Here is a 25,788-nt window from a genome sequence, read left to right as displayed (position 1 = left end):
TACTTAGTCTCATATTCTGCTAGCCACTTTTTAAGTGCTCACAAATTAAGTAGGGCTAAAAATGAGGAGGAAGATGTTCTTGAACCGAATGTGCTGCTCCTACATTTCATCTTGTTATAATCACAGATGAAACTTATGCTTTTATACAACTGCCTTTTTCCAGAAACCTCACAGAAGGAGTCCACCTTGACTCTCGAGCAGGTACCACTGTAGTTCTTCTATTTCCAGTCTTGCTCACGCCACTGCATTCGCAGTCTCCAGACTTTGTTAGAGAATGTTTCTTTTTTTTACAGTAGGGTGCGTAACATAAGATGATATTAAAATGGATGGTGATGGAGTGTTGAAGTGCGCTGATCCCCTGAAATGGGCAAAGCTGCTCTAAACCCGGGACTATTCTAATTGCACCACATATGAAGAAACTGATTTCTCAGCAATGTGAATATTGCTGTAAGGCTGTATTTGTGGCTGGAGACTTCTTTCTGAGGGTAGAATCTTCTGGCTTCATTATACTTGAGTTTAAAATAAATGCAATCAATCCTTCCCCTTTTTAAAAATAACTTCATAAAGCTGACATAACATTTCTTGTTTACAATATTGATGGGAAACTGAGAATGTAACTGCATAATTAGAAAACATAAAACATGACTAGAAATGACTAGATTTTACTATTAAATGCCCCCGCCCCCCTTTTTTTAGGTCTTAATGCAGAGAATGACATCTAACAAATTTCCCGTCACTCTGATTTTGACATTTGTGAATCCATGTTGTTGCAGTAAGGCTCGATATTCAGAGCCACTTCTCTCCTTTCCGTCTGTCTGCACAAGCATGTTCAAAGACTGTAGCAGAGCTGTGCTCCTCTTCTTCTTCTCATCATCCAGTACCATTTCCGCCAGCAAAATCTCACAGCCTAATTTAAAAACAAAGGCATGGAACAAGACTAATTCATTTTCAGGCAAGAGAATTTCTGCTTTCATATGTAAGGATGCAAACTACCAGGTGCAGGTGATTTCATTTATAATTTCTATGGATTTGCTCTGCTATAACTGATCCACCATTAAATGTATAATCCACTCCTCTCACAAAACCCAGGAAATTCCTTTCCACACTATGGAGGGATGAACCACTCGCAAGTCAAGTCACCTCTCTGTTTTTAGGGGAAGAGGGGATGACTTCTTGTAGACTTGGCATGATGGTTATGGTAAACAATAAGACAGGAATAGTAGCTACATCTCTTGGGGATATATTACTGCTCCCCATTCATATTGAAGTGGTGCCAAGCGGACAAAAGGGTGGATGGCAAGCATTATAGAAGCAGAGAAAAAGTCAGTATTATTGTGCATTATTTCTGTAGGAACTGAGGCCTTTGTGGTGTGGCTAACATAGGGGTGTAATATCCTGCCAAAAGATGAGGGAGAGTGAGGAGACTTCCAGCCCTCCAAAAACTGTTTTTTAAGAACAAAACCAAACCCTACATTAAATACTTCCACTATCCAGCAGTCAGCTAACACATCCAAAAATGAATTCACAGTCCATACAAAGGGGCTTAGCCATTAAATAGCTCTTATCAAGCTTTTATGCTGGGTAGCTCAGATGACATACTACCCTTTGTTTCTGTTCCATTCCTTTTCCAGGCAGAAGTACTGTTAATAGCTGTAACAAGGTCAAAAACTGATATAAAAATGATTGTGCTGGGACAGCCAATCAAGTTATGTCTCTTCTTTCTTACAAACTTTCTGTTTTCCTCAAGGATTCTTACCTCACTGTTCAGTGAACAAGTGCTGAAGTTCTTGTTTCTATTACTCATCTATCATTCCGTTAACCCTCATTGTCTCAAGGACAGAAATTCCACAACTTCTCTGGGCAACGTGCTCCAATGCTTAATTATCCTGAGAGTGCAAAGCTGTGGTGCATTACCAGACACCATGCCCAAAGGATTAATGCTTAACATGTATTACCATTGTGCTTTAATCACAGACTATGTTGAAGCTGTATGGTAGCCAGGGACATTCTATTCAAATTTTACAGTCGGATATATAGTACTCAGAGGCACAGTTTTAAAGTCTGTGACAGCTACAGGTGCGCCAACATTAGGGTTGAAATTTTCTGACTCAAACAGTTTATAGCAGCTTAAAGAACAGCATTATAAACTAAATGAATAATTATGACATGAGAAACATCTGATTGCTGGAGTGAGTCTCTCTCAAAATACAAGCCTGTTAAGCATAACAGCAAGCTCCACATCAATATAGAAAAGACATCTAAAATTAATTCAGCTGTTGAATATTTTGCCTTATCTCTTTAAATGTCTGTATAGATGTGATCAGTCGAATTTCCATTCATAAAAGCCTCCTGCCAAGAATAAAGCCCCAGTGATATAAAAGTCTGGCATTTCCCTGATTTTGCGCAGCTGAAATGTTCTGCAGTAAGCATATTTCTCATGATGAATTGAATCACTGTGGCACTTTCACTTTGCTCAGTGCTCAAAGTGCAAAGTAACTTCTGATTAAGTAATGTAAGACAAGAGTCTGCCAGACAGATGCTTGACCTTTGCTCATCAGCTCCTTAACTGGCTGAGGTTCATGATTCAGCATAGGCATTGCCACTCTCACGCTGGCTTATTGGGATTATTGCTGTAGAAGTGTGACAGGCGAGAAACTCTCAACTGATAGAGAAGAAAGCTAGTTTGAAAGTGCAGCTTTAATCTCTAGCAAGGCTTCCACTACAAAGTACACTTTAAATAAAAAAAAAATAAATTAATGAAGTACCAGGGAAAACAAGCAACCAACAAAATGTTAGGAAATGTGACATTAGTGACAAATTACTTGAAGAGATGGGATACAGTACGTACTTCTCCAACTAAAGACTGGAAGAACATGAAGAAGCTTCTATTTTTAATTTTCGTAACAGAATTTGCACATAAATCCTAAAACTCAAGTAATGAGTCAGAAAACATATATGGCCATTTAACCATATTTAGAAAATCCCAAACCTGAAAGGAACAGGTTTTACTACAGCTTGCGGGGTGCATACAATGGCTGAACTTTCTCTGTGACATTATAGGTGCTGTAGGAATACGTTTGAGCTTGGTCCTATTTTCACTTTTGCTTGTGGATAAAGTGCTTAAAAAAAAGAGCACCTTTGAGTTGTTTTTGAGGGAAGCCCCACAGAAAAGTGAAAAAGAGGACAAGCATCCCTGCATTCAGACAGATGGTGCAGTATTCCCTTTTTTTATTATTATTTCTAGTAAAAATGAGCAGTAACCACTGAATATACTGCAGAGGGAGAATTCTCTTTAATTTCGAGGTTCAGGAAAACAAAGGTATTAATGTGGCTCATAAAAGCTTTTAGTTTTATCTTGCCATGCAATACATCTAGACAGCAAGTCTGAGCTTAATACAGTCTGCAAACTAGCCAAGATAACTAGACATGAACGTATTTAATACATAGGAGTTTTGGCCATACATTTCTTAAATGCATAGAACTCACTCCTGCAGAAGCTGAAGTCCAACTTTTATTCCAGGCCTGTAACAACTATTCCTTAGATAAAGGGTCAAAACGATCCTAAACTGACAGTATGTGCTGGCTGATGAAGAGTACATTGCACAAGTGTTGTAAAAACTCAGCATCTCAGTCTGCTTCTGGGCATGCTATGGTGACAAGGTCTTGAAGCACAAAACAACATCCAGTAAATTTTCTGTGATTTTAATTTGTACATTTGTGAATCCATGTTTCTCCAGCAGCTGTTTATATTCTGAGCCACTTCTTTGCTTGCCTTCAGTCATGCTGAGGGACTGTAGTACAGCTGTAGGAGGGCATGTCTTCTGTTCATCAAGCACACTTTCTGCCACTAGCAAGGCACTTCCTGCATTTTCAAAACAACCAAAAGTGGTTCAGTAAAGTATTTCTAGCTTCAGGTTTTCAGTGTTTTGTTCAGAGATGGTTTCAGAGGACCCTCACACTAATGTTTTAATGGTATTCAGTGGCAATCAGTTGCAGAACTTTACGTTCGGTAATCTCTTCCTGGAAGCAACAATTTAATTGTTAAAAGGAAGGGGGGAGTTTAGAGCACTGTCTTCACTTCAGTGAAGTTCAGATCACTTTTTGACTATGTTTTTAAACTGCTGTGTTTCCATTTGTACGAAGCAGCTCCTGTAAGCATCTGTCATACCCCAATTTTTGCATAAGATTAAGACAGTCACCCACAATTATCTTTTTTTTATCCCCCTCCCCCCCCAAATGGGATTATGCTTTATGGCCTAGAGCTAATTTTGAATGCTTCTTACAAAACAAACCTTATAGGTAGTTAATCCTGTTGGATTAAAGAAGCAGCTAATCTTAGCAGTGTAGGCTTTTCTACTTTTTGTCGTCTTTGATCTTTAGTACCGTGCAAACATGAGACAGTGTGCCATGGCAGCCAAAGCAGCTAACTGTATCCTGGCGTGCATCAAGCACAGCACTGCTAACCAGTGATTGTTCCACTGTACAGTGCACCGGTGCACCCCCATCTCAAGTACCATGTGCAGTTGTGGGCACCTCAATACAGAAAGGACATCAAACTACTAGAGGGTGTGCAAAGGAGGGTGACCAAACTGGTGAAAGGCCTTGAGGGCAAGACTCAGGAGTGGCTGAGGTCACTTGACTTGTTCAGCTTAGAGAAGAAAAGGCTGAGGGGAAACCTTATCACAGCCTAAAGTTTCCTCAAGAGGAGCAGCAGAGGGGATGGTACTGATCACCTCTCTCTGGTGGCCAGCGACAGGACACAAGGAATGGAATAAAGCTGTGTTTAGCTTTATTTCATTTTTTCTTAGTAGGTATTCATATAATGCAAGCACAGATTTCAAGCAAAGACTACTATGACTGGACAGAAAAAATACACCTTTAAATATGGACTTCTAATGATTACTCATTATGTTTATGCATTAACATGTACCTTTAAGCCCACAAAATGAAAAAAACTTACCTGGTTTGCAAACAGCTGCTATCTTGCTTAAAAGCACATGTACCTTTTCATCAGGCCAGTCATGAAGAACACGTGAAAGGATATAGAGATCTGCTTCTGGAAGATTATCCTTGAAGAAGTCCCCTGTTGGAAAGCAGAGTTAGTACATTCCTGCAGAAACCACAGAGGACATTTCTACAAAATGAAATTAAAATACTGCAGAGAAATGAGGAGCTTCAGCAGAGGTAAAGAAAGAAAACAAGAATGAACAGGTATAGGTATGCACTGATTTGCAGATAGGAAAGCATAGTTAAAGAGAAGAGCAGAACACAGGTAAGAATTTCATAACACATAAAAATGAGGAGAAAGGCTAAAGCAAGGAAGGGGACATCAAAATCTTTTGTAGCCACCATACTGATCTTGCCTAGAAAATAAAAGCCTGAGATAAGGACATGGAGCCTCTGCTCCCAGTGGTGCTAAAAGCATTACTAATTCATACTTCCTTATTTATCCACATTCTCCAACCGTAGCCAGGTTTTTTTTACTTCCATGGGCTTGAGAAATACAATGTCCCTATTTAGCATGGGTAAGCATGCATTGCCTTGTACTAAGACAAGTCAGATTGGAGCAGGGTAGCAGACCAATTTCTGCAGCAAAAGAGCCTGTGCTGTGCTCTAGGATAACAGAAATAAGACAAAAGATCATGTGTTACATTTACCTGATACAAACGTTACTGGGGCTGTGTGTTGTGCTGAAGGCTGAAAGGAAGAGGTGTTTGCAATGACTTCTGGAAGGTCAAATACTGTGACTTTGAGATTTGGGTATATTTGTACTAATTCATGAGCTAGAGCTCCAGTGCAACCTGTTGAAAGTTTAAAAAAGTCATATCAAGTCTTTTCTTCCAGCATTTGCAGAATTTTTTAAAGACAAGGCTGTATATAACACTAAAATAGAGACATCAAATCAGAATTAAAACTACACACAAACCAAACCAATACTAAAAGCATCAAAACTTTTTGTTCTAGCAGTGTAGTGTTTCAACTTTGACACCCCAATACACAAGGATTCAAAAATAAATCCTTCATTACTTTTGAAAGTCTTGGACATGCTAATGGACAGCAGTAACACAGTTGAAAACGGAGCTCCCAGCCCAATATTCTATCTCCTGAGCCACAAATCTTGTTTTCTGTGTTGAGCAGTGTCAGTAGGTAACTGATTGTGACAAACACTCGCTTACTTCAAACCACCTAAACACCATTTAAGTAACTCTGCTTTCAGGTAACTACACTTAACCCTTTTATCCTGACATTACCATACCAGAAAAATAACAGTAGATACTATGACTGCAGTTTTAGTAAAAAAATACATATATGTTTTAAGTAATAAAATATGGAACTGAAATCAAGCTTTTCCCTTAAATTCATATTAACGTTCAATTACAGGCAATACCTCCTAAATCACAAGCAGATTTAAACCGTGAAAGATCAAATGCTGTAGCCACGTCTCTTGCTGTCAGGTGGGCAATGCTGTGCATGGCAGCCATAAAACGTTGCTTCACTTCCTGGCTGTGATAATAGTCCTAAAAAGAGAAAAAAAAACCCCACAATAATTGAAATTTAGTTTCATGACTTAATTAAAACTATGCACAACCGAATCAGTAGTTGCACACCATTAACATTAGCATTCTAAAATTAAGATGTTAAAAGTGCCATTGACTAATTGCTCATCTAGCTTCTTCGCTGTTTCACTGTAGTGATACTAACATTATAATAACAGGACCTTAATTTCCAAAAGCCCTTATTTGCTTTTTATCAACTGTGTATGGGGGATGTAGCCATCTCCTCTAGCAGACTGGCTTCTTCAGCATCTAGAAGATTAGTACAAATTAAGAACCTCAGGATGTAGTCTGAAGTACACTTTTTAGCCAGCTCTGCTGTCAGAGGCAAAGTCCTGACACATTCTGCTCACTCTACTAGCCCTCGCCTTAAACAGGCACAAATATTTATGCCCCTCAACCTGCTTCACCAAGTGGCTAATTGACAAGTCTGCATCAACTCAAAGTGACTTTGAAAACAGCTCTGATTATGCAGTCAACACAGACTGAACTGAATGCACATCAGCATCAAGTGAATGGCATCCTATGTGGAAGGAGTGAATGTGTGATTAGGTACTACTATCTGGTGTTAAAAAGGGGCACAAACGTAAACAGGCCCAGAGGTTGTTCTGAGAGTATGTTAGTTGGCTGGGCAACACTTTAGCCAGAGAATTTTTGTCAGCACTCAAATTTCCCAGTATATTCTGTGATTGCTCCAGACTTTAGACAAGAACAAGTTGACAAGAACAGAAGTCTGGGACTAGTTACTACTAACTTTCATAGATGGCCCAGTCTCCATTTGCCCCTAGATCAGTTCTGGACTCCTCACAGCTAGTTTTGATCCTAATGAGAGTTTGTATTACCTTAAATAAATCCTCTGCTTTCTTTCCAAAGGCTCTATGATTCTGCCTGCTGCCTTCTTTGACAGCAGACTCCAGGTATGTGAAGAGAGGCCAGAGGTGGTCATCTGAGTGGATAATGTAGCCATGAAGTGAGTATTCACCATCTGATGTCAGATATGTATTTGTTGAATCTGTATTACTGTACCCTTATGGGAAGAAAACAATTGTAACCAGGCTTTGTTTCAGTATAACTGTTGCTTAAAATCTGAAGGCATGTCTTCCTGCACAGCTGTTAAATAGCAAGAAAATCCTGATGTTATCTTTACTGGGCAAGTATTTATATGAAATAATTCTAATAGCCTTCTTATTCTTAAAGGAGCAAGTACTTTGTTTATGAAAGAATTTAGATACTGGATGATACAGATAGGCTTTTCTTTTTTTAATTTTATTTTTAACCAGAGTAGCTCATTTAGACACCTAATATTTAATGGAGAGTAGTAGAAGCTCCTCATTCTTAGCTGCATTTTGCTTTAGATTACAGCTTCTCCTTCCCTTAGTTCAAGTTTTCTCCAGTATGTTTTGCCTTCAGGGCTTTCTCCTTGGTCTTGTCCTCGTTAGAGTTGAGGACCTGCTTTATTTCCTTTTCTTGACAATTTACCATTTCAAGTCTTACTATGTAAATGATGCATATGTAAACTTATAACTACATAGAGTGGACTGGAAGAGTTAATTCTGACTCCCTCACCTATATACACCTTCAAGCACTGTTCCAGTTAAGAGCACTAAAATTTGTTTTCCATGAAAAGGGACACATTCCAGAGCACTCCTTGCAAAAACCCTGATTCACCGCTGAGGACTGTGACTCTGCATTGATGCATCAGGGAATGGAATGTGGTCCTTATTTTAGACAGAATCATAGGATCATTTAGGTTGGAAAGACCCCCAAGATCATCAAGTCCAACCACCACTGCCAAGACCACCACTAACACTGAGGGCCTCACCTGTACAGTTTTTAAATATTTCCAGGGACAGTGACTCCACCACTTCCCTGGGCAGCCTGTTCCAATGCCCAACAATCCTTTCCGTGAAGAAATTTTTCCTAATACCTAATCTAAACCTCCCCTGGTGCAACTTGAGGCCATTTCCTCTTGCCCTATCACTTGTTACTTGTGAGAAGAGACAGATACTGACCTTGCTACAACCTCCTTTCAGGTAGTTGAAAGTCGTAAGGTTCCCCCCTGAGCCTCCTTTTCTTCAGGCTAAACAACCAGTTTTCTCAACTAATCCTCCTCAGCCTTGTGCTCCAGGCTCTTCACCAGCTCTTTTGCCCTTCTCTCATTCCAGCACTTCAGTATTTCATAGTGAGGGACCCAAAACTGAACACAGTATTCAAGGTGCAGCCTCACCAGTGCCGAGTACAGGGGGATGATCACCTCTCTACTCCTGTTGTACACATTATTGCTGATACAAGCCAGGATGCTGTTGGCCTTCTTGACTGCGTGGGCACACTGCTGGGTCATGTTCAGCGGCTGTCAAGCAGCACCCCCAGGTCCTTTTCCACCAAGCAGCTTTCCAGCCACTCTTCCCCAAGCCTGTAGCATTATATGGGGTTGTTGTGACCCAAATGCAGATGATACATCTGAGCTATCACACTGCTCCCCGAGACTGCCCACAGAACTGTCAACTTTTTTAGAAATCTGGTCAGTGCTGTATTCAGAGAGCAAAAGGAATCTAAGGTTTCCTCAAAGACTTGAATGTGTTCATTAGATAAAGCCTGACTCCTAGATGAAACAATTCCAGCTACTAATAAGTAAAGCAAAGAAGTAACAATCCATTCCCCTTTCCCCCAAATCCAAATTACCCACAATATCAAGTTAAAACCTGTGACCTTCAAAGCAGCTCTTCCAGTCCTGCATCTCTTTTAGTACTATATACAGTTGCAGGGAGGGGGAATTAGTCACCTTCTGGTGTTTTCTCCAGTAATCCAAGAGCAGCACATGCATCAAGAAGTCTTTCTGTTCCACACACAGAGGTTCCAACCTCATTTGCAATATCCACAGCCTTCAGTGGACCTTTATTTTTCAGGTGATCAAACATCTTCAGCTTAGAGGCTACAAACAGAGCCTGAATGCAGGAAAAACACCTGTTGGCATACTGTGTTTAAAAGACTGCAATCAAGGAACCTTTTGCCTAGAATTACTCTCCAGAAGTACTCTTTAAGTGCATCACGGTTTAATAAAACTCCTAAAAATTGCTATGATAATTACATAATCTGAGGGTTTTTTTCCCGCTATGAGGGTTTCATTTTCTTAGCCAAGTAACAGAATTTTTCCAGAGGTGTTTGGGAGAGAAGGGAACTCAAAATACTCTGCAATGCAGCCTACAGATTTTGCATGAAGACCACCTCTTTATTCTGATGTTTAGCATATCCTAATCTGTAAGATTGTCCATAAGGTCAAACATTCTTAAGCATCTGAACCAATGGCAAAAGATCAAATTAAATTTGATTTACCCAAAACATAAGGAATGGAAAGCTCCACTAAGGCAGTGTAACAGCTTCAGTTGCTGTAATACTTGTCTGGTTAATAAAAATTAAGGGGAAAAAAAAGAAGAATAAAACTTCAGAGCACAACTGTCCTACATGCACACCTTCTAGAGCGCAAGAGTGGAAGCGCACACAGCAAGCACAGAATCCATTTCTTTGCAACTGCAGGCAACTATAATGTATTTAATCAAGGCAGCCAAAGAAAAAGAAAAAAAAAAAAGATTTGACATTCTGTTTGATAAAAATTAATTGGAGAAAAAGAGATTAATTTTAGGGAAGGTCTGCTACTGTGTGTGTGTATATATATATCATATCGTCATCCTCTTTTTACAGTTTCCTCTGTTATTCTAATGATAACATAAAGGTGGGATTTATTATAATCCAGGCTTTCACAATACCGAGCTAACTGCATCTTGACTACAACCATTTGGCTTCCAAGACCTGACCAGTCTTTGAACTGATACCACCCGGAAACTGTAAGAAGCGAGGTCAACAACTTGGTTGATTCAAATCACTCTTTCTACTATTTTGTAATTCTCAGTTCAAGGAGGTAGAGAGAAATCAAATGAAAAACCCCAAAGGTCTGAGTATGGATCAGACTATGCAAATTCAGAACATACTAATCTTGAGAAAGTAGGATTTAACCCTGATCCCCTCGTGTTCTGCAACAGCAGCTGTTCAAAGTAAAACAGGTGGCAACAACTTCACCAGGAGGACGTTTTGTTCTGCTTTATGAAGTCCTGGAAACAACACTGAGGGACCAAAATGAAACAGAACTTAAGAGCTTTTGTGAAACTAAATGCCTTTGTGCTCTTATTACTATTCTACACATGGAGAGATGTTGTGTTTTGTCAGATCACAGGAAGCATTCACTGCAACTGGTAATTCATTTTACAAAGATCCAAACCCTGTGGAAAAAAAAATTCCCAGTAGCTCAACATAAAACTCAGCACTTCATACTATGACATTATACTGGATTAGTGGAAAAAGAAAGCTTCTGCTTCTATTTCTAGCCTCTACTGCACAAAACCAAATTCTACATCCCATAACTGTAAACAGTGTACATAATGTGCAAAACCTTATGAGTCTCCATATTTTACTTCAATTGAATAAATGCTAAACATCATCTCACCTGTTCAAATACATGAAAACCCATCCTCTAAAGACAAAAAAAAGCTCAAATGCAGCAATCTCAAGGCTGCTTTATTCCAAATCTCTCAGTACTGTTTTGCATGCCTGCAAGCAGCACACCCACAGATCTACACTGACCACATTATGGTTTTTCTTCAGATCTGAGTACAACTATCTGCTGTTTCAGCAAAACCATTGTTCACTGTCTGGTGTGTTTCCCTCCATCCCCCTGAAATTTGTTAAATCCTTAGTTCCAGGTTTGTAATTTCACAGCCACTTTAGCAGTTTTTTTCACCTCTTCCTAAAACATGACTGACTGATGGAAATCAGTGACCTATTTAGAATGATTGGTGTTTATTTCTCCTTTGTATTCTTCACTATTGTCTTCACTAAGTTGGAACTGAGTAGAAAAACTGGTAGCATGTAAAATGTCTAGCTACTCATTTCTCATCACGCTCATATACAGAGCATGTGACCTGTTTGTAAACAGTTACTTGTATGTCTCCTTCAGATACTGCATGAGTATTATCAGCTAAACATACCTGATGAAAACAGGGTATATAAAAATCATGAAACGTGAAACAAAAAAGTCATAAAAACATGAAACAGTGCATACAAAAATCTCCTTAACAGGGAATAAAAATCCCCCTAAGATCCTCCACAGAATTCTAATGCTAAGCATTAGAAGCTAGAAAGGAAATACAATATATACAGTTACTGTCACAGTTTTAATTCAGATAAGCTAACCATATTAAATGCTGTCTTTGCAGAGTATACAAAGGTAACTTCCTCTTTGATGTGCTTTTGTTAGCAGTAAAAACCACAAACCACCACACCCCAAAATACCAAAAAAAACCCAACTTTTTTTTGCTCTCAAGAGACAATTTTTTTTATCAAATGGGTGATTAAAATTCCATAGAACAGATAAAAGCAAATTCCCCCAAAAAAACAACATCTGTACTGCACCAGAAGTTTCAGCTATCTTGGACTCTCTAATACTTCAGTGGTCATTTACTAATTATTACTACATTCTTACACCAGCTCAAGTATTTCACATTACCTGTTATATATTGAAGTCTAATGAAACAACTGTATCAGCCAGGCATGTAGCAAGCAGGGTTTTGTTTGTTGGGTTGTTTTTTTTCCCTTACCTTTGAGGCTCTAAATCCATCCATCAGCTCTAGAATTTTAGATGGAAGTTTTGTTGTATTTTCTGGCCCGCCATTCTGATTTTCCAGAGGTACCATAAACCCACTTCTGACACTAGAACTGTTTTCAGAATTGCAAATAGATCCCAATGAACACATCCCGCTGCTGTCCAACTTACTAGCACCTTTGTGCTCTGTGAAATTTGAAGATTCACTTTCTCCGTCACTTAGGTTCTCAAAAGTGTCTACAGAAGGGATAGAGTCATACTTTTTATGTTGTATGTTTTGTTTAGAAGGTGGATAGTACAATTCTGCTAGCTTTTTGCAGAAGTGATTCAGAGGAAATCCCATCACGTTCAAGAAGTCTCCATGAACATACTCAACTAACATTCCACCAAGAGCCTGGATTCCATATCCACCAGCCTTGTCCCTGGGGGAAACGAAAGCAAAAAAGACATATATTTAATTACAGTTAAGAGTGAAGGTAGCAGAGATCACAAATACTCCAGACAAAGCGCAGAGTCTGGAATAAAGGCAAGTGTACTCAAAGTCACATTAAATCTACTAGACTCAACACTTCAATTTATAAATCACAAGATAAATACAAGGATCAGTATTTCTACTAGGGGTGAGCAGCCTAAGCTGTTTATGCTTCAGACAGTCCAAGTGCCGTAGTAAGCTAAGCAGGAGGGTACATCAGCTGGCTGCAGTCAGGCTGCATTGGCATAGGTCACCCAGCATTCTCCAAGTCCTGGCTACCAAAAAGGTAACAAACTTAACATTACTATTGGGTCACACTGCTGCATACTGACCCTCACTCTATTCCACAAGAGGCTGAAGGGCCTTAAGAATACGTTAGCTCCAAAGAGAACTCACACTGAAGAAGACATCTTAGAACTCAAATGACTGTAGTATGTGTCTTGTCGATCTTAGTCACAGAAATATCTAAAACGAGGATCAGGAAGACAGGACTTTCCTGGGAAGGAGCAACCTATCCAAATACAAAACCCAGTAGTCTCCCATTAAGCTCTGTCTAGTTCTTGCTGTAGTTCATACTACTGTGCTCTTAGATGCCATTGTAATACTAGTAATTTGGGGCACAAATGTATTTTCACAGAAAGTAACCTTGGAAATCTGTCTTTAGGTATAATTATGCAAATTCCACTATGTGGAATGGAAATGTATACAGGCAGATAAGCTGCAACAGACACAACAATTTTATTGTCCACATTTAAGAAACAAGGCAGTTTTGAGTGTGCTTACTATAACACCAGAATCTGGAACCCTAAGTTAGCAAGCTTTGAAACCAAAGGTCAGTTTCAGATCTACTAACTTAAAATAGTATGGAATTACACAAACTACTTGTGAAAGAAGGTTACTACACAAAGAAGATTACTGACTTTTCACCTTAGAGTTGATCAGAACCAGCTCTTTGTATTTTTAGAACTTATTCCTGGATTCCCTTTTTGATAGTCTCCTAAACGAAACAGAGGATTAGTATCCCAGCAAAAGATATTTTTTAATTGATATGAACTGGGAAACAAGGCTTTTCTCTTGATCTTGCACACAGCAGCAGTATCTAGCTTTGTCACTGTTTAAATTATTCCTTCTTTTATAACATACTTGAGACACCATCTAAATTAGAAATATTCTAATGACTAAATAGTAATTTCATTTTTTAAATGAAGTAGCAGTCCAGTAGAATGAAGTCATTATGGCATATGCTGACAGGGAGGCAAAAACCATTGTGACCATCAAAAACAGTGATATCATACTCCCAGGAAGGACATTACCACAACTGCCCACATCTTGTGTATTTTTATACAAAGCTTCATATTCTGAACTGGATCCTGAAAAGGATTCTCTACCACAAATATAGCTCTAGTCCAAATGCATGAATCTATGTAGTTAGTAAAAGTGTCACTGTTTTTTCAACAAGCATCTTCCATACTAAAATCCATAGTATATCAGTATTTACAGAGCTCTCAAATGTCTCTAGCTAATCTGACTGGGTTTTGTAACTGGATACTTTTATTAGCGTAGCACTAATGTCAAGGCTTCATTTGTAACAGTATGCACAGCATCGGTTAATTTATGTTATAAAATACAACTCACTTTAAGGACCTTTTGACAAACAGCAAGATCATTGCTGCAACTGAAAAGTTTTTCAGTTACCAACTGTTGTAAAGATAGATGATTTCAGCAGGAATGTGTGCAACATCCACTGATTTAAAGACAAAATCAACAACAACAAAAAACCCCTACAATCAGCCAACAAACCAACCCTCACACAATGCGGCAGGAATGTGTGCAACACCCACTGTTTTCTCCTAAAAAACCCAAACAGCACCCAAAACCTAACAGACTCCCAAAGAAACCAACACACAATATACAATGGGGGGAAAAATGTTAACAGACGTAAAATGGAGGTAACTCTTCCAAATGTAACATTAAAGCACGTTTACTTTTTTAACTGTAGAATTTGAACATGCCACAAAATAGTATAACCATGTATACAATATTTGTATTGTTCAACTGAGTCAATGATCAAATAAAACACTTTCGCAGTAACAAGCACTTTGGCTCCTACAGATGAAGGGAGATGCTTGGTTGGGTTTTAGGTTGGTTTCCAAAGGCAAGAACAAGTGTCTGACAATATACGTGTCTTGGTCCACATAGCCATGAATGTAGAACAACTACTTCATACAGACAAGTCAACTGTAGCAATATGACGTGAAAAAACCAAGGTTCAAAGTCAATTCCAGTGTAAGAACAGCACAGGTGTTCTGTAATCCTACACCTGGAAGATTTTTGCTCTTATGCTCTCAGAGCTGATAACCTCTAAGCTATCCATGAGCTTAGTTATGCTGCAAGACACATTATTTGCAAAATCTAAATTATACATTTGCTATAGCTTTGAAAGAAGTAACTCTTAAGATAAATCATACAAGGGAAGAAAGACATTTACATTCTGCATTTATTACTTCATAGTTAAGTCTGAAATTGTACAGCTCCAGCTTCTGCAATCACCTCTTTCCCAGAGTGCAGTAAGGTCCTTTGATTTCACTGCCACCATTCAGAGCACAGTTACCAAAACCCACATAGAATCTTCAAACTGGAAGCTGTTAGCAGAGATGGAGGAAGTTGTTCACAAGGGAAAGATTACAAAGTAAGAAGTCGGGTCAAAGAGGTGTGCAGAAACAAAATCTACTGATTACACAAGTACAAAACTGTTAAGATTACTACAGTCCAGCCTTTTTGTACAGAGCAAGAAAAGATCTGCCAGCCAGCAGAAAACCCTTGGTTGGAAAGAGAAACAGGAATAAAACAAGGGAAAGACCATCTTTCTGCAGCCAAAATTTGAGGGGCTTTATAGCCTCATCATAGACTACCTTTAGCTAGTGCTCTTTCCTCGTTCCTTGTGCATATGTCAAGTCAGCTATACACTTTTACAATTAGTCCCTGAGTCACCAGTGACAGACTTTTGAAATACTATATGCCAGTTTTGTCCTTGCTATAAAAAGAACTCTGCCCAATCCAAACAGCACAAAAGGGGCAATTTTCTTTTAGTTTTTCATGTGATCATTGATTTTTATGTTTTCAGAAACTGAAGTAGCCATTAAAAAATAAACAAATGGTCATTTGAACTGCAATAGTGTTTAGAAAAACCTGTATGCACATAAATGTGTAAGTAGTATGTATGGGTGGCCACAGAGGAGGGGAAGAAAAAGCCCAAACAAAGGAAAAAACCCATAACAGACTTCACCTTACTGTTTTGCAAAATTTAAAAGGACACTACATTTAGTAGTTCTTTCCTAAGGCCAGAGCAAACTCTTCCTATTGTCTTGAAGATTGATTGGCTTCTGCTTCAGAGAGTAATGAAATACATTCTCTGAAACTCTAGTCCCTGGGAAGCCCTTGCTGTCACACACCCTGCTTAGCAGAATGAACAGAATTACCCAGTGCTGCTCATGAGCCTTTTTGCTTTAGCAAAGAACTGCTAAAGCATATTTTCTTCCAGAGGAAATAATCAGAATATCACAAAATATTTTTCAAAATTACATTCTTCCTAAAAATCCATGGTCATTTCTCCTGCATAAAGTTGAAGTTTGATCAGCTTCATACTAAAGATCACCTTCCAAAAACCTACTAGGGATTTCTGTTACAAACTGTGTTGTTGCCAAAACATTCTTCACTGCATAATCCAATTTAGCTTCAGTCTCTGTAATAAGCTGGGAACCTTACATGTTCAGAAAACTTGCCCCATTTACACATAAGCACTTAAATTCTAAATCTACAGTGGTTCTTCTTTCCCCAGTGAAAAGTGACAGTGTTGTTTTATAGCACAAATGAGTTTAAAAAACACCATGACTGATATTCTTACACAGTCAGAATTGAAGTTATAGAGCCAGAATTTCACCTCTGATCACCAGATATGCCATCCATAGTGCTAACTATGGCCTGATTTGCCTTTACTAAGCTTCAGCTAATACAAGGGAAAGGGAAAGCCTTTTTGTCTTCAAATAAGTTCTACAAAAAAGAAAACAACCAAACAAAACAACAAAAAAAACCCTCACCCCAAAATAAACAGAACAATCTAGTCAGCTTCATCTTAGGAGTAGTTAGACATTCTGTTCTCATCCTATTTATTCTGGGGAATCAATGTTGTCTATAGTAATTAGTATATTACAAGGGTAGTGGAAACATGGAAGTTAAGAGATAACTGTAGCACAGGAACATATATAAGCTGGCCACAAGAATAAGTGAAAATTTAGCCGTCATTCCTTGCAGCAGAGCAGTGCTATTTTAATAAACTAAACCAAGTTCTAGTTTCCTTCAATAAAGTTCTCCAATACTTAGTCAATGCACTTTTTTCATAATGAGAACTATCCATTGTCTCAGGTATCCATGCTCCCTGAATGCCTCTGTTAACAGAGAGGTAATTGTATATTGCATGAGTACTTGCTCTAATCCAGATCATTTCAACAGCTTTCACTTTCCAAATTTCTTAGGGTACTAAAAAGGTAGTTCACTTTCCCTGGAGCAATCAGCTCTAGATGAGAAGAACAGAATACCTACCTTGCAACACCCATGCTATCATTTATCAAATATACACAGCAAAGCTTCGCAGAACACGTGACAAAATGGTTTTATGCCTGTAGCTAGTAACACAACCAAAAACCTATTCCTAAATACTGTGTGATAGCTTCTGGGTCTTACTTACATTGGCTCCCCACTATGAATGTACTCCCACAAAAGATCTTCAGACAGGTCAGAAAATTTTACTTTAGTTTCTTCATAGAAATCAGTGACTTCCATCTCTAGCTGATTATCTACAGAAGGGAAAAGGTCTCATTAAAAGCAGAAACTGTAGTTTAAAGAGCATAACAGCTCAGTTTTATTTTGTATTCATCTGACATTTTTTGCTTGGGAAAAAATAAAGTATTACGCAGATGTATGAAATGACTAATAATGCTCTTTAGGGACAATGGACTCAACTTTCCCTAGAAAGTGAAAGCTTGCATTTTCAAGCTCCACAGCCCTGTCTTGAGACACTTCCTATGTGGAATGCACTCGTAAATTAACAATGTTTATGCAGAACTATTTATGGACTCCTAGCATACACATCCAGCACTGAGAACAAAGAAGGCTATAAACACCTTTCTAACTTTATGACTATTGTCAAAGAACTCTTAACAAAACTTCATAGTTAAACATATAGCTGTTATAAATGCTTGAATGAGAATTTACATCTACAATGCAGACTCAGGCATTCAGCAGTCTCATCAGTAACCATCACTGTAATTTTTGTATTATCTCTCAAATAACAAGATTACTGTATCTAGAAGTGGCTGAGAGAAGGCCAGAGGTGTGGATCCTGTTGCTAAAAAAAGATGAAAATCCCACCTGTAACATGTATGTGGTACTTAACAACAGTGTTTTAATTATAACCTAAAACTAAAAATGTATTCTACAAAACTCAGTTGATTGAATCCCTTGGGGAAATATGCAGACTTATGGTAATTTTATTCATTTGAATATTATATGGCTTAAATCTGTATATTTCAAATGAGATGTGCTGTCACATCATCAGTAGTACAGTTGTGTACATTTTTACTTTCTTCCTAAACAATTATTCTTGCTGGATAGGTCATAGGAACCCCTTGATAACATGTTTTATCTATTTTGCAGCAGCTCCCTTTCTACTATACTAGCATATTAGTAAGGGGTACTGGATGACTGATAAAAGAGTTAGGAGCAATCATTTCAGTAAAGATTAAAAACTGTAAATAATTTGTCTACAGAAAGATTATGTCCAGTAAAATTTCAGAGAAATGACTCACGCAAAAGTTCCATTAAAAGAATGTTGGCATAATTATCAGAGGAGGTCCCTCAAACCAAACACTCCTTAAATTATATTAATGGTAGGGTTCTTATAAACCCCACTTGCTTACTATATAAATTATCTGATAAAGAACACTAACATATTACTTCCTACAATTCATTACCATCCGTTAACAATCTGAGGCATTAAGCCACTATTTCACTGACCGCCTAAAGCTTCCCTTATTTACTGAAAAGGGAAAAAACCCAAGAAACTGCTTTTATTCATCAGCTAGTGTAAACAGAACACAGGAATAGTTAATATGGTTTGAATCTGCTCAGCCCCACATTTTGTAGTGTTCCCACAGTTTACACTAGTCTTTTAACTAGTCCTATAGCTTTCAGAGACAGCATTTCTGAAGTCTACTGTATTTTGTCATCCTCCTTCCTAGGTGAAAACTGAATGCAATGAGAAAGCTGACTTTTGTGGGAAGCTTTTAATTTACATATTGATAAAGTAATTCTCATCTGAGTAGGAAGCCGGTTCAGACTATGTATGAAACATTTCCATTCTGTTTCTTCATTTGTACAAATCCTTATGATTTTTAATGCAAACACTGAGTTTTAATAAAATGCCACATATACCTTTACTGCTGCAATGTATAATAGCCACTCCTGTGAAAACACTGTGCTCTTTCCCATTCAACCTGTGAGGAGAAAAAACCCCATGGTTTAAGCAACAGTTTTATGAAATCTGCCATGTGCAAAAATGTTCTACATGATTATGTCACTACAGCCTGAGAGACAGACCATTATATTAATATATATGCTTGATGTATTATCTTAAACAAATATTTTTTTTATTCCAATATAGGTGAAAAGACATTGACAAAACAAAAAAATACTATAAAGAGATTCAGACATTTCAAGTCTCCAAAATCTCACTTGTACTGATGTCCACAGCAGTCTACGATACCAGCTTATTTACTGTAAACAGGAGGAAGTGACTATTTCAAATGCATAAGAAAACGCCAATCAGCATAAACACTACTCTTGCAGGCATCTTCACTGAAAGCTGGCAATGAATAGCTAGGTGACGTAATTTAGACCAAACATTTGATAGGCAAGTAGAGGTTATGTACTCATTTCAGCTAGACTGCCCCCAGGGATCCCATGGCAAGCCAGAGGAACATTTGCAGAGTGCAGAGGAAGACCTTCCCACGGGCTCTTTGGTAGTGACTCCAGAGCGCCACATTGTGGCCGATTCCTTTTGAGAGCTTCAAGCTTTTAATTTAATGTGTAAGCAATGGGAGTGTAATAAATAGCATAAGAACTTGAATCTTTGAAGAGAGTAGTTAAGGAATAGTCTCCTAAATAATAGCCAGCCTATTTCATGTAATCCATCTCACATTCTTATTATCCCCCCTAGCATTCTACCTAATTAATCGTAAGATGAAACAGTGAGTGTCTGCACCTTATTCTTTTCATATAGAAAAAAATCAAGAGGAGTTCTAAAAGGATAAATTTTAAGTGCATTTCATGCCCATGATTTAGCAACTGACCTACTGAACTTAAGCAAAAAAAACCCACCAAAACAAACAAACATACAAACCCAAACCAAAACAATCAACCAACCAACCAGCCATGGAGCTCTTCATATACATCAATGAATCTGTACAGCTCCTTTTAGAACAACTTAACACACACATTTAGAATCTTACTTAAAACTACAGACCTTGAGAGCATCCTATATGCATCTTGCTTATCAACTGGTTTCTCCAGAATTTGTTCATCCACAGACTAAAACAAAGACAGAGAAAGTGTGAGGCTTTTTCTTACTTTTCAGGAACTGGGGTCGGAAATTATATTTGAACCATAATTTCAAGTAGGGCTTAAAAAATGAGTCGCTGGGTAGAGCAAGAATCACAGGTATTTTGTCAGAACAGGTGATTTATTACCAAGCACATAATGAGTGCAACACTCTACACTCCAGTGGCTGCAGCTCTCAAACAAAAGGGTAATTGAACCTCTTCTGTCCTTAACCTTTCACCGTCTCTATGGAGATGACAGGTATAAAGTGATCCCCACTACGAGGTAGTTCACAAGATCTGGACTTCTAGACAGTCAGCAACTGCCCAAGAACAGAATTTCCCTTACATACTAGATGATCCAAGGCAATATTTAATGTAACATTAGCGTCTCTGCAAAAACAGCAGCAAAGCTTTTAGCACTCAGGATACCAAAACCTGCCTTGTTGGGAAAAAATACCCTAAAACCCACACCCACAAAACCCACAAGATACATCATACTGCAGGTATAACATCTCAGTGAAGACAGCTTTCAAACTTTAAACCTAAAGATACAAGTACTTTCTACACTTGTTATAAATTAAAACAATGCTAAACCACAGAAGACTTCTTACCACAATAGTGTCTGCTCCTATGACAACATCCGGTGTTCTCAGGTGTTTCTGCAAAGGCATAAAAAAAAAAGAAGGTATTTCTCAAAAGAGGAAGAACAAAACCTTTTATAACTTATGGTAAGAAAACAAAGTTTGCTGGTTTACAGGTGGGACTCAGCACTGGCCTGAGAACAAGACACTCCTTTTGTAGTGTTTACAAAATAGTAATAATTTATGTCACCATAAAAGTGAGGAAAACAGGAGGCATGAGCAGACAATTCCTAGGTCATGATTTCGCCTAAATACATTACTGATGAACAAATACATCCAGGAAAGAACTACCTGCATTCTCAAAAGTCATGGTCTTCAAGGTGGCAGGCACAATTCCTTTAAAGAAAGTGCCAAGTGTATAGAAGCCAGGGAATACAGCCCTCTAGGATTGTTCTTCCAAGACACGTTTTGCTCAAAAAGGGAACACATACTCTTTGTTTTGGGGAATTGAGAGGTAAGAGTATAAAGTTAAAACTTGTATCTGTTGTCATAGCTGAGATTTGATTGACTTGCATGTTATGAGGTACATGGTTATTATTTAATACAGCAAGACGAAGCTTGTCTGCAACTGTGATCGTTATATTAGTAAAAGTTTGTAGGGAGGTGATTTTTCTATAGAAAGGCTGAAGATGTGCTTTGAATAAAACTAATTCCAGGCACCATTAAAAAAAATTCCATTTTATCACAGCATAGTGTTTTGCAATGAAAGGCCAATACAAGTCAGTTAGCAAGGCTGGGTTTAAAATTCACTCTCCTAATGTTATAACATACTCTGAAAAGAAGCTGACAGAAACCTGGGTAACAATTTACATTGGACATCATGCAATATTTGCTCTAAAGAGTGGTGACTTCTGGCAGCACTGTTGGTTTAAAGTGTTTAAAATTCCTTTTCTGACATCAGTATAGGTTCAAACAAACATGCTTCTCTCTTCCAGAGTTGTATTATGGTACATTTTGTGGGTTCTTAATCAGATAGACTTTGAAATAGGTTCTGGTAGGGAACAACCTTACGTACTCAAGAGTTATCACAGCCAAGGCAGAAGTCAAATATACCATTTACAGTGTAAGTTGTATCACTGGTTTTGACAATACTGAAGATATAAAATGGATGCAATGACTACAGAACCTGAAATCATGTCAGCTTCTCCTTTCTTAAAAGAAAATTGGCTGTTTCTTTGCCCAGAATGCTTTAAAACTGAATTTGTCTTCTTTTTCTGCTTTCCCCCAGCACCTCTACACTCTGAGCTTGTTGTGGTTTAAACCCAGCTGGTAACTCAGTACCACGCAAGTCACTTATTCATCCCTCCCTCCTTCCCCCCCCCTGCAGGGCAGGGAGAAGAATCAAAGGAATGTAAAACCTGAAGGCTGAGATGACAACAGTTTAGTAACTAGAGTACAATATATTACTAATAATAATGATAAAGGAAATAACAAGGGGAGACAATATAAAATTAAAAGGGGAAAGGAAAAAAAGAAATCGACAAGAAACAGCAGTGATGCACAATACAACCCACTCACCACCCATCAACTGATACCCAGCCCGACCTGAGCAACGATCTGGTCCTTCCGGGTAACTCCCTCCAGTTTATATACTGGGCATGACATGCTATGGTATGGAATACCCCTTTGGCTAGTTTGGGTCAGGTGTCCTGTTTCTGCTTGCTCCCAGCTTCCTGTGCCCCTCCTTACTGGCAGAGCACGGGAGACCAAAAAGTCCTTAATCAGGGCAAGCATTACTCAGCAACAACGAAAGCACTGGTGTGTTATCAGTGCTGTTCTCAGAGTAAAGTAAAAAACACAGCACTGCACCAGCTACTAGGAAGAAAATTAACTCTATCCCAGCTGAAATCAGGACAGTTATACTCCTGTCACAACTGTTCAAATTTAACTACTGTTCAATGAAAGATACAGCAAAGCCCTGGTGAGTTTTTCCATAGAGTATGCCTCCAGAAGCAACAAATACCTGGAGTGCACAACTGTCCAGCCACACACCCGACTGCTGGAAGGAACTATGAAGTGTATGTATCCCAAGCAGGCATAGGTATGCTGCTAAGAAAAGATATGTCACTTCTGTTTGTGGCAAGCCTGAACTGCAGTCACAAGTACTTCTTATGATTTGGTTAGCTAATTTCAGGAAGCTATCTTTTACAAATGACATGACAACATGCATTTGCTTTCAGTGGGGAAAAAGCACTCAGAGACCACCTAAGAAATACATGCAAATTAAGTCACAGTAACACACACCAGTTAAAGACGAAAATCTTATTGCCGAAATAGCTGGTGACTTACTATGTGCATTCTGTTTGCTACTTCAAGAGCTTTCTGTTTTGCTGTTTCCACAGCATATTCATAAGGGGCTGCAAAATATGACTTCTCGAGTGTCTCCTTAAACCAGGATGGAACGACCTCAAACCGCAGGCCCTGTAACAAAGGAATGCAATACAGTCAATCTGAGCTTGTTATTAAAGGTTTCTTCCATAAAAATCTAACAGTACAAAACTTATACATTTCACAACTATTCTGATACAGGGTATTTTTTATTGAATCCATCCACTGCACTTTACTTGCATATCAGTAGTACACACTCTTACAGGAGATTTGCCACCCACACTTTATTTGTCATTACACGTAATAAACAGAAAACATGAGACAGTTTCTGTGTGGTTTTATCAAAATCTCCCCTCCCCCCCTTCCTACGTCTTGCCTTCAGGTTATACCTGTAAATTTACTACACCCAGCAGGCACACCGTGCTTCTATTAACTTTGTGCATACTTGAACCTTGGTGCTTCCCCAAGTCTCTGTTCTGAAAACGACCTCTTCCTATGTAAATTCAACTTCTCTCATGAAGAATAACAAGAGCAAACAATCTAAACCTGATGTATTATAATAGCCAAGTGCCATTCAAAAGCTCCCTGCAGCCTGCCCAGTGAGGTCAGCATGTGCTTCCATGGAGCCTGAATGGTCTAAATTATGGATTACAGCTCCCTTAGTGTCCCAAAAGCGCTCTGCAGAATGACTAAGGGACAGATACCTATTCTCCTGTCTCTCCGCCTCATAATACTAATCCCATGAAATTTTCATAATTTCAGAAGCCGAAGTAAAATTTTCACAAATTTTGGTATTAAATAGATAAAGAGAAGGTAATGGAAACACATTTTTAATTCATTTAGTCTGTTGTAAGATCTTCCAAATTTTACTATTATATAGAATCATAGAACAGTTAGGATTGGAAAGGACCTTAAGATCATCTAGTTCCAACCCCCTTGCCATGGGCAGGGACACCTCACACTACACCATGTCACCCAAGGCGCTGTCCAACCTGGCCTTGAACACCACCAGGGATGGAGCATTCACAACTTCCCTGGGCAACCCATTCCAGTGCCTCACCACCCTAACAGGAAAGAACTTTCCCATTATATCCAATCTAAGTTTTAACCCATTGCCCCTTGTCCTATCACTACAGTCCCTAATGAAGAGTCCCTCCCCAGCACCCCTATAGGCCCCCTTCAGATACTGGAAGGCTTCCATGAGGTCTCCACGCAGCCTTCTCTTCTCCAGGCTGAACAGCCCCAACCTTCTTAGCCTGTCGTCATATGGGAGGTGCTCTAGTCCCCTGATCATCCTCGTGGCCCTCCTCTGGACTTGTTCCAACAGTTCCATGTCCTTTTTATGTTGAGGACGCCAGAGACAATTATGTTGGTATTTTCCAGTCTGAGCAAGTCTTCCATTTGCCTGATCACACCACCACCTCTCAGCAGGATACTTTAATCCATTCTCATATAAACCTTGATGGTAAATGAAACTGACGCACATGGTACTTGCTTACAGAGGAAACCTGACCAAGAAATACTGGTAGTGAAAAAAGCAGTAACATTCCTATGTAAGACAGCGTGCACTCAGGGGCAGCACCAGCCGTTCGAAGCGCAACCCTGGCCCTTTCTGCCTCTGCCCAGGCCGGCTGGCGGGGCGGCCTGGGGAAGGGCCGCCGGTATCGCCCCGGGGCGCAGCACACGCGGCTGCCGCAGGAAGCACGGCGCGGGCTTGTTCCGGCTCTGTGCAGGCGGACCGGCGGCCGGAGAGGCGGCGCATGCCGCAGGCCCAGCCGGGCGCTGAGCACCTGCACACCCTCAGCGCCCGGGCCCTGGGGTCGAGCTGCAGCACCACCGGCCTTCCCCCCCGGCCCAGGCGGGGCGAGGCGAGGCGGGCACGCACTCACCACGTTGGTGAGGATCTCCTGCCGGCGTGGCGAGGCGCTGGCCAGCACCACCCTCTTGCTGACCAGCTTCCCCAGCACCGGGTGCAACACCATGGCGGCAACACCCCAGCTCGCCGCTCCACATAAGCTCGGGATAAGCCGTAGTGGCGGCAGCGGCCTTATATGACAGCAGGGCCGCGGGGCGGGGCCGGGCTGTGACCGTCCCAGCTTGTTGCGGAGACACCGCGGAGCGAAGGTGGGGCAAGCGGCGGGAGTGGAGAAGGCAGGAAGTGCTGCCTCACGGCCCGCCCGGGAGCAGGCTGGCGCCCGAGCCGCTGTTTCCGGGCCCTGGCGGCCTCCGGGCGCAGCTGGCAACGGAAGGGTTAGTGTGTGGGGAGCAGCAGCTGTACCAGCTGTACAGCACCAGCGGCAGGCTTAAATAAAGAGGGACAGACACAGATTCCGTGTCGTAGGAGCCACGTTAGCACCACACAGCCCCGTTGCGATAGTTCTTGAATAAACTGAAAGAGGGTAGATTTAGATTGGATATAAACGAGAAGTTCCTCTCTATGCAGGTGGTGAGGCACTGGCACAAGTTGCCCAAAGAAGCTGTGGCT

At 39.7% G+C, this 25,788-nt stretch overlaps 1 protein-coding gene across 2 annotated transcripts; it reads right to left on the bottom strand.

The window, feature by feature from the left end:
* Positions 1–677: 677 nt before the first annotated feature.
* ASMTL (acetylserotonin O-methyltransferase like) lies at positions 678–25,368 on the bottom strand. 2 transcript variants are annotated; one of them, XM_061366549.1, is made up of 13 exons: positions 25,193–25,368; positions 23,265–23,396; positions 20,946–20,993; positions 20,259–20,323; positions 19,169–19,230; positions 17,424–17,532; positions 12,203–12,629; positions 9,337–9,499; positions 7,397–7,581; positions 6,389–6,518; positions 5,658–5,801; positions 4,961–5,083; positions 678–907 (listed from the first exon to the last, which is right to left on the bottom strand). In XM_061366549.1, exons 1-13 carry the CDS (start codon positions 25,283–25,285, stop codon positions 693–695), a joined length of 1,896 nt encoding a protein of 631 aa, XP_061222533.1. In that variant the 5' UTR covers positions 25,286–25,368; the 3' UTR covers positions 678–692. The 2 variants fall into 2 exon arrangements, with proteins under 2 accessions (XP_061222533.1, XP_061222532.1); XM_061366548.1 differs by lacking the exon at positions 678–907 and adding an exon at positions 2,680–3,862.
* Between the last annotated feature and the right edge of the window lie 420 nt (positions 25,369–25,788).

This window comes from Neopsephotus bourkii, unplaced genomic scaffold (genome assembly GCF_033783945.1).
Source record: "Neopsephotus bourkii isolate Nb327-2 ecotype Australia unplaced genomic scaffold, CSIRO-AGI_Nbou_v1 NB_1346, whole genome shotgun sequence".
Lineage (NCBI taxonomy): Eukaryota > Metazoa > Chordata > Aves > Psittaciformes > Psittacidae > Neopsephotus > Neopsephotus bourkii.
This window is presented reverse-complemented; position numbering and strand designations above follow the sequence as displayed.

Bases quoted from the DNA above. Each gene is read 5' to 3' on its own strand.
- ASMTL (XM_061366549.1), bottom strand. From the start codon at position 25,285: ATGGTGTTGCACCCGGTGCTGGGGAAGCTGGTCAGCAAGAGGGTGGTG. The intron at 17,533-19,168 runs GTATATGTGGCA...TCCCTTCTGTAG, and splicing joins TATACATTGCAGCAGTAAAG to ATAATCAGCTAGAGATGGAA. The intron at 5,802-6,388 runs GTATTGCCTGTA...AACTTTCAACAG, and splicing joins ATCTGCTTGTGATTTAGGAG to GTTGCACTGGAGCTCTAGCT.